This window comes from Bidens hawaiensis, unplaced genomic scaffold (assembly GCF_021521415.1).
Source record: "Bidens hawaiensis isolate Kalapana, Puna unplaced genomic scaffold, B.hawaiensis_p1.1 tig00045943_1, whole genome shotgun sequence".
In the NCBI taxonomy this organism is placed as follows: Eukaryota; Viridiplantae; Streptophyta; class Magnoliopsida; order Asterales; family Asteraceae; genus Bidens; species Bidens hawaiensis.
The window spans coordinates 30119-42513 of NW_027505954.1; the positions used below are offsets into that span (position 1 = coordinate 30119).

Sequence of the window (12395 nt, forward strand, 5' to 3'; positions counted from 1 at the left end):
CATAATAAATCTCTCTCTAATTAATATATCTAACTAATTTAACTATAATAATTAAAAAGATAAAAACACTACTTTAGTTCTATTTTTTATTTACACATTCTTCATTTTATTCAACATAAATACAATTTATTTATATAATAATATTCTTTATATTAAAAAAATAATTTCCACTCAATTTATTAGCATGTTTTTTTACAATAAATATCAAAACATAATATATATTTTTTTCAATTGGTATGTCTATAAAAATTATTGTCATAAATAATAATAAAAAAATAGCATACAAATGTGTCCATTAAATGTAAACAATAAATATACAACCTACAAAAAGTTATATAACATACACTCGTTTTGAGCGATAAAACGTACAACATACAAAAAGCATACAACTTACGTATGTAATTCGACATCAACAATTATATAAACTACACATATCCTACACATGCGTAGGTTATATGTTTTTCGTATGTAGGTTATATGTTTTTTTATTCTTAGAACAAGTATAAGTTATATGTTTTTTTGTAGGTTGTATATTTTTTATTGACATTTAATGCAAACAAGTGTAAGATAGTTTTTTGTATTATTTATCACAATGTAACTGTGTGTTAATGGATACTGAAATGTTGAGTTTGAAGAATTGGTTTTGAATAAAAAGAAATTAATATATGAATAAATTGTATTTGTGTAAGATAAAATTTTCGTGTGTAGGTTATATGTTTTTCGTGTCTAGGTTATATGTTTTCGTGTGCGTGTGTGTTTCATTGATGATAAATTTTATGTGTAAGTTATATGTTTTCGTGTGTATGTTATATGTTGTCTTATTCTTAGAACAAGTGTAATTCGACATCAACAATTATATAAACTACACAAAGATACACATACCCTACATATGCATAAGTCATATGTTTTTCATATGTAAGCTATATGTTTTCTTATTCTTAAAACAAGTGTAGGTTATATGTTTTTGTGTAGGTTGTATATTTTTATTGGCATTTAATGCAATCATGTGTAAGATAGTTTTTTATATTATTCATCACAATGTAACTACGTGTTGATGGATATTGATATGTTGAGTTTGAAGAAATTGGTTTTGAAAAGAAATTAATGTATGAATAAATTGTATTTTTGTAAGATTATTTTTTTCGTGTGTAGGTTATATGTTTTTTGTGTGTAGGTTATATGTTTTCGTGTGCATGTGTATTTTATTGATGATGAATTTTGTGTGTAGGTTAAATGTTTTTCGTATGTAGGTTATATGTTGTTTTATTCTTAGAACAAGTGTAGATTATACATTTTTGTGTAGGTTGTATGTTTTTTGTTGATATCTAATGCAAACACATGTAAAATAGTTTTTTGGTATTATTGATCATAATGTAAGTATGTGTTGATGGATATTAATATATTGAGTTGGATGAAATTAGTTTTTGATAGAAAGAAATTTTAATGTATGAATAAATTATACTTGTGTAGGATAAAAATTCAAGAAACAAAAGGTAAATTATAAAAATAAATGAGTTCTTAATATTTTCTAATTATAATAATTTAATTAGTTATATTAGTTAAATAGGTAAATATTATGGTTTATTAGTTATATTAATTGAAGGAAGAGAATAATTAATATTTTCCTTATTTAGCTTTAACCATTTAAAACTTAAAACAAAACTAGTGGTCCATATTCATTTCTTACATTTCTTGCAATAATATCATTTCTCTCTTGAACCATCCCCTATATATATATATATATATATATATATATATATATATATATATATATATATAGGGATGGATTTTGCGAGAAGTGATATTACAGCGAGAAGTGCGAGAAGTGAATGTATAACTTCATTAATCCATAATTTCACTCCCTTTAATATGATTTTACATACATATATGTAGGTTGGTTGTATTTATGTCTTAATTACACATTCAAACCTACCTACAAACATATAAATGTACCGAGCCACATTCAAACCTATGTACCTACACACATAAAAACATACATACACATATACATATACAAACATACTTACCTACACACAAACATATGCACCTACACAACGCACCTACACATAAGAAAGTGAGTGAAATTAAGGATTAATGGAGTTACACCTTCACTTCTCGCACTTCTCGCTGTAAAAAAACTACTTAAATGATCCAATACCTATATATATATATATATATAATAAACAATAATAATAATAATAATAATAATAATTAATTACACATTTATGTTTTCCAATATTCATATATTCTTCATGGTAAAGGTTTGTCATTACAATTTAGCAATCTAACCACATGGCTTGGGGGGGGGGGGGGGTTTGCTTTGTGGTTTGTCACCCATAAAGCTTACCCTTTCATGTGTCCTTTATCCTCTTTTAACATGTGGTAAAAATATTAATATATATAATTTTTAATCCTTATTATATCTTACATGTGAAAAAAATGTATTACATATACTAACGATTTTAAGAGAAGTTCACAAACATATAAAATTTAATATATAAATGTGTTTTGAAAATACATTAATTGTTGTCTAATAAAGTTTGATTTTCATATATTTAATTAACAACAAAAGGTTATTAAAAGAGAGGTGTATTAAATAAGAGAAGGAAGCGGGAAATATGGTATGCATGAATATGAAGGAAACACGTAGCATATGATTTTTTATCTTTTATTTATTATATAAAATAGATTTGTTTTTTAGAAACCGGTTTAGAACAGGGCATTTTAGAACCAATAATAGGAATTGGTTATGACCGTTAGCTTTTGAATTTAGATGTTGCATAACGGCTTTATAGTCATGTGTTCCGTTTTAGAACCAATAATAGGAATTGGTTATGGCAGTTTTAGCCGTGACTGACGTGTTGGAGCTCCGGGAAGCTTCAACGGGCCTTCAGGTTAATTGATGAGAAGGCGGTGGCAACTAGAAGATGGTTAATGTTCGGATTACAGAAGTACAATCAGGAGTGCAGACGAGAGTACTCAAGGCCTTCGAGTGGGAGTTTGTTGGGTTTCGTAGGCCTTTCGGTGTAGGCCCGGTTTATTATTTGAAGTCCAAAGGGCAGGCCCGGCCCGGTTTGGATTTCTTGTTTAATAAGATACAAACCCTAAGTGTATCTCTATATATTTGATGTCGTGTACTTGTAATCGTTGTCACTCAACAAAGAATATACCTAGTTGTCACCCGTGGACGTAGGTCAGTTTAGACCGAACCATGTTAAATCCTTGTGTCGTTTATTGCTTTCGCGTGTCGTGTTCGGTTCGTGTGTGCGTTTAATCCTAACAAACACCTCATATTCTTTTAAATCTCCAAAACGCTTAAAGGAAAAAAAAAGATTCTTTCAAATGACTTTCAAAAATACCTAATCTTATGTTGGTATAAGCTCTTCGTCTAGTAAGACCATTATGCAAGTTCATCCTACAACGAGAAACCCAACTACTTTGGGCCATTCGAACTAAACTTTTTCCAACTTTACCTGCACAAGATTTTAAAAGCTTCGATATTTTGAACCAACGTGGGGAGAAAGGAATCCCAGTATGTGATTTAATCCACTCTAGCAATTGATTAACTAATTGCCCAAACTTCTACTATCGATTTGGAATTTGCCTTTTATGTTAGTGGCATGGCTATATCTTTAAAAAGAACAAGGGTCACTTCAAGATTTGTGGAAATGTGAATTCATTTGAAAATCCATTTGAACGTGACGCAATGGATGCAACACGTATATTCACTTAAAGACAAAAATACCGAAGTGGCACACATATACGAGGAGGAATGATCATATGGAACGATGAACCCAAGTACCGTAGAAGAAATTGCTTTCGATGAAGAACAACACAACAGTTGTTTCCGACAATGACTAATAACCAACTCTAATACACCAAGTAATGACGACGATTAATAAAACAAGCAAATGTATTGTGATTTCTATGTTTTGTTGCCATGTATTGCAATTTCTGTTTTTGTAATTACTATCAAAATGTAAGGCCTTGATTCTTGGTACCTTACTGTCGTTGACTTTACTCATAAACATGGTCCAAATATCATAGTAAATACGGAACATTCATTCATGCATATCAATCAAACATAATTTGTATTTTCAATATCTAAGTAAAAGTATAACATAAAACCAGTCTTGATTTGGATGCCAACCGCTTCTTGGATAGCATTTTCTCCACTCACGCTTCATGAACCTTGTTTACCTGCATGCATAGTACTAAAATCTTAAAAGTGAGTTCTAATTTAACAGGTCACATGTTATTTTTACACATAAATTCACATTCGGATACTAAGATAGTCATTCCAAACATAACCTTACCTACTTTCTTACTTGCTTTCTTATGTTCTTAACTCTTTCTTCTTCATAGAATTCTACGGACTTGTCATCATATATTCGAAGAAATTATAAGGATCTACTATCCTATTTTAGCATATTCGTAGAGATTACAAGGATCTATCATCCTTACTTCGCAGAAACTATGAGGATTTGCCACCATAATATACACATATATCATAAGGGCCTGTCAACCTATCATACACTCATACGTTCTTATTATAATTAAATATATATACACACTAACACAAGATATAGTCACTAATTAAAGCAATGTATATCAACTTATTTGCGTTATGAATTATTGATAATTCATTTCCTCTACTAAGCCCGACTAACCGTTTAATATATAACTATTATTTAACTGAACTAACCGATCGAATCCAAACTAATTGGACTAGTTAAGTTAACTTGTCCAACAAAATGCTTAACTAAAATAACAAGGCATAACGGATTATTCTTACAACATTGAGCCTAATAAAAAGTCTACGGGCTTAAGCCCACTCACCCCTCAAATTCGCATGACCCAAATATTAATATATTCACATGGGCCAAAACCTAAATTGCATTTTTACATCCACATGGATATCCGCAAAGTTCCCATTCACATGGACCAAAGGACATCTAGTAGCTTTATAATCACATGGGCTGCTTAAGACAAATGGGCCTATGTGCATGGAAGTGTAATTAGAGGTGAAAAAAAAACCGAACCGGAACCGGACCCGAAATAAAAACCCAGAACCGGTTTTTTAATACCCGAACCCGTACCCGACCCTACCCGTAGGGTACGGATAGGGTATGCATTTTGGCACTAAAACCCGAACCGGACCCGATTTGTACCCGGTAATACCCGAAAACCCGAACCGGTTCCATACCCGATGTATACCCGAAAATACCTTAAAAAACCCGAAAAATACCCCTACAAAATGCAAACTTTTAAAAAATCCAATCTATACCCGAAAAAAATCCGGAAAAAAAAACCAAAAAAACACATAAATAGTGTTTTTTAATACCCGATAATAGTGTATTCAAATACCCGGTTTTAGAATACCCGGTTCTATACCCGACCCGATCCCGATGCATAGGGTATGCTTTTTAGAGACAATACCCGACTCGATTATTCCTAATACCCGGTCATACCCGAACCCGGTTATATACCCGAACTCGGGTATTTAAAAAACCCGATTTGTGCACCTCTAAGTGTAATCGCAAAACCGATGGGCCTATCTTCACGGATACATTCTAAGCCCATTCCCATAATTAAGTTATTCGCACGCAGGGCCCTATCCACAACTTGATCTTATTCGCACGGTTTCTTAGGCCCTTCCGCACGAATTATATGCTCTAATCGCATGTTGGGCTTGTTTTGCGAATGCCCGGTCTTGGCCCATTTTGCGAATGATCTCCACTAGGTTCATATGCGAGTATAAACTGTCAGGCTCAAACTTGTAGGAACTATAGTTTGGTTTATGTCTTTAAGACACCATACTTGTCTTGAATAAAGGAAAACGAATTTGCTTACAAGATATAAGAGCATTTCTAATATCACAAAACCAGTTAAAAATAGAGAATTTAGCTCGAGTGTTCATTTAGGACCAAGTTTGGGATTTTACTAATCCTTACAAACCGATTTCTGACCATATAAACTAACATAAAATGAACAACCTTTTAACTTGAACCATACCTTTAGAGATCCGGTTTGACCATACATCTTTAGATCTTGATGATTCGTTGTTGTTTAGATATAGGGAATACATGATGAAAACCTTGAATCCTTGCTAAGAAATGAAAAACCTGACACCTTCCTTAGATCCTAAAATAGAGAGAGGAGTGTGTGCGTGTTCTTGAAGTGAAAAGAGCGTAATGGTTTCAGGGTTTAAGAAGTATATATACTCCTTAACACATGAACCCTTGAGCCCTCAGACCTTTATTAAGCCCAATTTCTTCCACAAGCGCGTGTGTAACTACTCTTAATTAATTAAATAATTAGATCCATAGAAAGCTAATGATAAATCTTTATTTATTAGTATCTTTAGAATACGGATGTTACACAAAATAAATTGAAGATAACTTTATTTTATATTTTATATATTTAAAATAATTATTTATTTTATAGAAACAATTTTTTATAGAAACATGTTTCGGGCCGGTGACTGGTTTGGACCTGAACCTACCATTTCAGTATTCTAGTTCTCTAAATGTGAAATCTATTCCTAATGAACATATTTTGGTTTTCTTGACTATAATTAGAACCGGTTCTTGAACATAACCGTTTTGTATACCTCTATTATACGGTGGCCGGAGGATGAAGAGAAGAAATTTTATTTATAAAAAAATATATTCTAGTTTGCGAGATTGTGATTTTAAAGATAAGTAACCTACTTTTGTGGTTTTGTTAGTTTTTAAATGTATGTTTCATTTTGTATTTGGTTTGATTGATTTAGCCACAATGTAAAGTTAATCAATTCAACGCTTGGTTAGTTTCTTGATCTTGATTCAAAAACTTATTTGGAACAATTATGTTAAGTTAAATTCAATTATTGAATGATTTGTTTGTATGACTTCTTGTTTTTAAGCCCGGATTTAATTCGGAAACATATTAGATTGTTAATAAACATGATTGCTTTGTTAACTTCATAAATAAAATTCTTTAAGATTTGAATATCTAATGTGATCGATTTTAATTCTTGGTAAAAGAAACACATAATGGTTTACATTAGTCTGTTAGTCTAAGAATTCAAATTCATAATGGAATCATACAATATAGTTAAATGATATGAATGTCGTGTTTATTTACCTTTTTTAACCAGCATGTGTGTTAATATATAATTGATACTTCCATTATAACAATCTACGCCCTATGGTTAGAAGATTCAAGATTTGAGTTAAAGGTTGGCTTTAAACAATGAATTTGTTTGATTAGACATATAAATGGAGTGACATTAGAATGATAAAATATGTAGCATCGGTACAATAGGGATTAGTAGTTCTTAATGATATTAAGCGCAATTAAATCAACAAATTACATTTGTGTTAGAATTTTTCTGGTGTGATTTCTCTCAAGATGTACAATTGACTTTCCTAAATGTGGTAAGAGTATTGATGTAATAATTATATGTATTAAACATGTCTCTAAACTAAAATAAAACGGGCTCTTTATGAGATGGAGTTTATACATGTGACTTGACAAAGCATGCTTTTCATTTGGGTGTTAACGTACCCCCCCCCCCCCCCTTTCATCCATTTTTATTAAACATACACAATCCCTCAAGTTTTACATTAATACAATTTAAACCTTTTTGTTGCTTCTTTTGTTATTTTGTTATCTTTTATTATCATTATTATTTTTATAAAAGCAATTTTTTTCTATTTTTATTTAATATTTTTTTTTCTATTTATCTTTTTATGTAAATTTAAAAGCCTTTAATAAAAACATATTTTCCTTACTTAGAAAAATGTTTTTTTTCTTATCTAAAAAATGATGTTTTTTTTGTTTTAAAAAACATGTATTTTTTTTCTATACTTCTTTTAATCTTTTTGTAGAGTGTTTTTTTTAAATTAAGAGATAGTTTACATTCTTTTATAAAAAGCATAATATTTTTTATAAATAAAAAGGTTTAATAACATACAACTTGATATAAAAATTGACTCTTTTCTCTTAACATTAATCTCATGTATCCAAACCTAACAAAAAAATCAAATTGTTTTGAATACATTTTATAAAAAAAATAAAAAAAAAATAAAAAATCTAGCTAGATAAAACATACAAAACTTTTTAAAACATGTAAAAAAATAAAAACAAACTTTTTAATAAGATCTTAAAAAGGTAAAATAATAAAATCAATAACAAAAATATATAAAAAACTGTAAAACAAAAATAAATTTAATAGTTTTTTATTTGATAATTTGAGAGAATTATAAAATAAAATAAGAGGGAGTAACATGCCAATTACAAATGTCAAAGGGAAATGAAAGTTCAAGGGGGATGTATGAATAGCAAGGGGGTACATTTAGCCTGACCCTTTTCGTTTCTATACAAATAAGCAATCTTGAAGAAATCTTGGGTAGGGTAAGCCAAATTGGTTTCAATTCATAAACCCATTTAATAAATATAAAGCAATTGGGCCTCATTTCATTACTTCTTAGATTGTTTGTTGTGGGGCTTTATCTGGTACGCTATGGAGGGGACTTCAGCCATTTCACTCACAAACACTATAACACCATCCAACGAATGGGGGACGCAAACGGGTAGCACAAGCTGGCTCACAACCGCTACTCGGAGTGGAGGGAATGGATTGAGAGAGGGGGGGTATTGGCTCACCCACTACAACATAGTTGACAAGTGGGCTTATGATGCAATATGATAAGAGTGAATCTTGATGGTGGTTTCAACTACAACACATAGTCTTAAACGCAAAAAAGTTGTTTTATTCTTCTTTAATACTATGTCTTTATCAATAATAAACATCATATTAACTTTTAAATATTTATTTATGTGATTAATATTTACAAAGATAATTTATTTATCAATATAAAGTTAATTAGTAATGTATTAATTTTACGATAATTTATACATTTTAATGAATTCTCCTTTTTCAAATTAATATTTTTCATAAAAATACTTTTTAACTACATTAAGTTATTTAAATTACTAAATAATATTGTGACAAACAACAAAAACATAGTTAATAACTTTATCTACATCAGTATAACTTATTATAGATAATTAATTTATATATAATTACTTATAATTACTTATATAAATTTATATATTTGACTAAGTATTATTTACTTATAAATTAAAACTTAATTAACCTTTTTTACTTTAGAAAGAGGGTAAACAACCATAGGCGGACTATAATGGGGGCGGGGTTGTGCCCCCTGATTTTTGCTCAGAACTAGGGTATGTATAATCTTTGTAAGTATGTCATATATCGACCTCTCATATTCAAAGGGCCACATTTCTTCGTGTAAAAAACAAGTTTCTTTTTGAAGAATTTATGATCTTTATTTGATGAAAAAAATCTTGTTGCTATCAACTTATGATTAAAAGTTCTGTTTCTGTCAATGAATTAATACAATATTTTTTTCAAATTTTCTTACTAAATCATGAAAAGGACAAAATTTCCCGAAAAGTACTCGTGAGGACAACAGTTTTAACTTGCAACTAAAAGGGGAATACTTGATTACAAAACCTTGATGTACAAGAATCACTCTTTAGTCTTTATAACATGTACATAAAACCTATATATAGAGAGAAAGAGATAAGTGGTCATCTTTTAAAGTGAGTCAAGTACCCAATGTTGACCATCAGCCTTGACCCGAAGCCCTTTGACTCGAGCAAACATATTCACAGCTCTTCTAACACCTCTATTATCAGCACCCGTAAAATAATCATGCCCGAAAAGAACCCCACCGGGCCTCAGTAACTTATAAGCCCGATTGATATCGGACCAAGCCGAGTGAAAATCATGGCCCGCGTCAACTTCAATCATATCCGCCAACACGCCCCACTCGCATAGTTTCTCGAGAGTTACCCCCGTCGAATATGGTAAAAATATAATGCTTTCGGTTGCATTCACATGAACCACATTTTGCATGAATTGGTACAACAAAATGGTGTCACCATTTAATTTTTTAATGTCTCGATACTGATTTGGTAACTCGGGCCACCCCCGAAAATCGTCTATGCATAATATCTGAGTCTGTAGGCCGAGTTGTCTAGCCAACTCGGCCATGTGTATAGCTGAGGCACCTAAAAAGGTGCCTATTTCTATTATGGTCTTGGGCTTGTGTTTATGAATCAGATTCTTAAACACAAGCCCGGTGGACCCCCAACCTTTTATTCTTTTTCCTCGTAAGAGTGGTTTAATATGAGGTTGGGGGAAATCTTTATACGGGGATGTCCCGTTAAAGATCCGGTTTATAATTGTTTGGCGAACTAGTTGATGTGGAATCGGGTTAGCGCAACGAGTTTGGAATTGGTAGTGATCAACGTCGGCGGCTTGCGGTGGTGGGTTGACTATGGTGGTGGTGGTTTGATGGTAGAGTGGACCATATGCTGGATTTTTTAAAAGAGCTGATAAATAGCCAAGGTAATAGGACAAGGGGATTATGAGAAAGTAAGCTGCCAGTTTGGTGAATGAAGTGACTCTATGGGTGGCTGATTCAGTGGTCATGATGGTGGTGGTGGTGAATATGAGGTTGTGGAATAATAATAATAATAATAAGATGATAAAAGAAAAAGATGATTGGGTATAGATGAAGCAACCATCGCTTTATGAAACGTATGAGAACCTTGAGAAGACGTTACCACTAGTTTATGGCATTTAAATGCTTTTTGATTGTGTTTATTGCTTTCATTACTTTATTGATACAATAATTTAATGATATATATATTTTTTTTTTTTTTTTTTTTTTTTTTGACAAAAATTTTATTTATTTCTACTGATGAAACATAGATATTACATCAATATAGCAGGTAGGCGGGCAACAAGCTGATGAAATATATAATTAAATAAATATATATTTAATTATTTATTGATTTTCTTATTTAGATTAGTGGATATTAAATTAAAAGTTAATGTGTTTCAAGTTGATTATGATGTGATTATATACACAATTATTGTAGAATATAATATAGCAAAAATGAGATAGAAGGTAAACAGTAAATTCGATTCCAAACAAAAATATATGTTCATGATCTAAGTGACTTAAGCAAATTTAATGATAACAATTATTTGGGAAATTAAAATCATGAGAATAACGTTTTGATAAAGTGAGTTGCCAAAATAATAGCAATGATATCTTTACATATTTACGTGATTTACGTCTAGTGACGTAACACTGGAAGTAGTTTTGTTTTAAACGATGGTAACTTTGCACTTATTTCTATCTGCGAAAATTATACATTAAGTGACATAAGAGTAAGAACAAATTAATTATATTAATAATGCGTGTGTCACGTATATCTATATATGTATACTATAATGAATCAAGCCGGTTGATATAAAGAAATGATGTATCATTCTCTGAAATATATGCGAACTTTACCGGCATCTCGTGATCAGTGACATATCTAGAAGAAAATTTCAAAGGTATCTAAAAATAGTTTTTGGACATAGCCTCCTAGGGGTATCCGAATACATAAAACGAAGAATAAAAGATGATCACACCGGTTTTGCATTCGTCATGAAATTTGATGGGTATCTCGAGCACCTCTCAACCCCCTAGATCTGCCCCACTCATGATACATTGCAGACTTGTAAAATATAATTCTTCTGATGTAATGCATGTTAGAGCCATTTTGGTTTAGTCTTTGTATTTGTTTAAACTTAAACGTATATGTATGTAAGCTAGTCGGTTTATGTTTATTTGTATATTTGGGCCCAAGGCCATATATTTTGGAGCCCAATAGGCCGTTAATAAATGAAATGGTGCATGAGCACACACACTATATGTAGTGTGTGTAACGCTTGCACAAACAATCTTTTGTCATTTCTCTAACCTTATCCATAGTTAAAAGCTCTATCTTCTCTCTTTTCTCTCATCCCTCATGGTCATAAAATAACCATACAAGATTCGAGATCTCGGTCCTCACTAGTAATTTCCACTAGCTAGTGTAGAGGTTGATCCAAGTAGACTAGTAATAGTGTTGTTAAATCCGTCCAAGGGACCTACAATTGGTATCAGAGCTTTCGGGCTCTACTACTTGTAGATCTTGGGTCACAACCTTGGATTTTGGTCTTGTTTGTGTTGAAGACGAATTTTCAAGCTTTGTAGTGGGTTACGGGTACCTAAGAGTGAAGAAAAAGTGTTCAAAAGTTCATAATTTTGTGTATTCAAGCCTCGGGTTAAAAGTTTATGTGTTAATTTGTTGAAGATTCAAGTGTTAAAGTTTTAAAAATTTAAGATTTGGTATATAAAAGTGTTAAAATATGGATAATACTTAGATTAAGTGTCAAAGTGATTGAAGTGATATTCTCACAAAGGAAATCTTGAAAACGGTGGCAGAAAGTACCATCCGTACTTTCCACAAGTACAGCTTAATCGAATCGAATCCCC

The 12395-nt window shown here is 31.2% G+C and overlaps 1 protein-coding gene across 1 annotated transcript; it reads right to left on the bottom strand.

Annotated features, from left to right (window-relative positions):
- Positions 1 to 9574: 9574 nt before the first annotated feature.
- LOC143616128 (uncharacterized) lies at positions 9575 to 10631 on the bottom strand. Its single transcript, XM_077089056.1, has one exon. It carries the CDS (start codon positions 10508 to 10510, stop codon positions 9611 to 9613), a length of 900 nt encoding a protein of 299 aa, XP_076945171.1. The 5' UTR covers positions 10511 to 10631; the 3' UTR covers positions 9575 to 9610.
- Positions 10632 to 12395: the final 1764 nt, after the last annotated feature.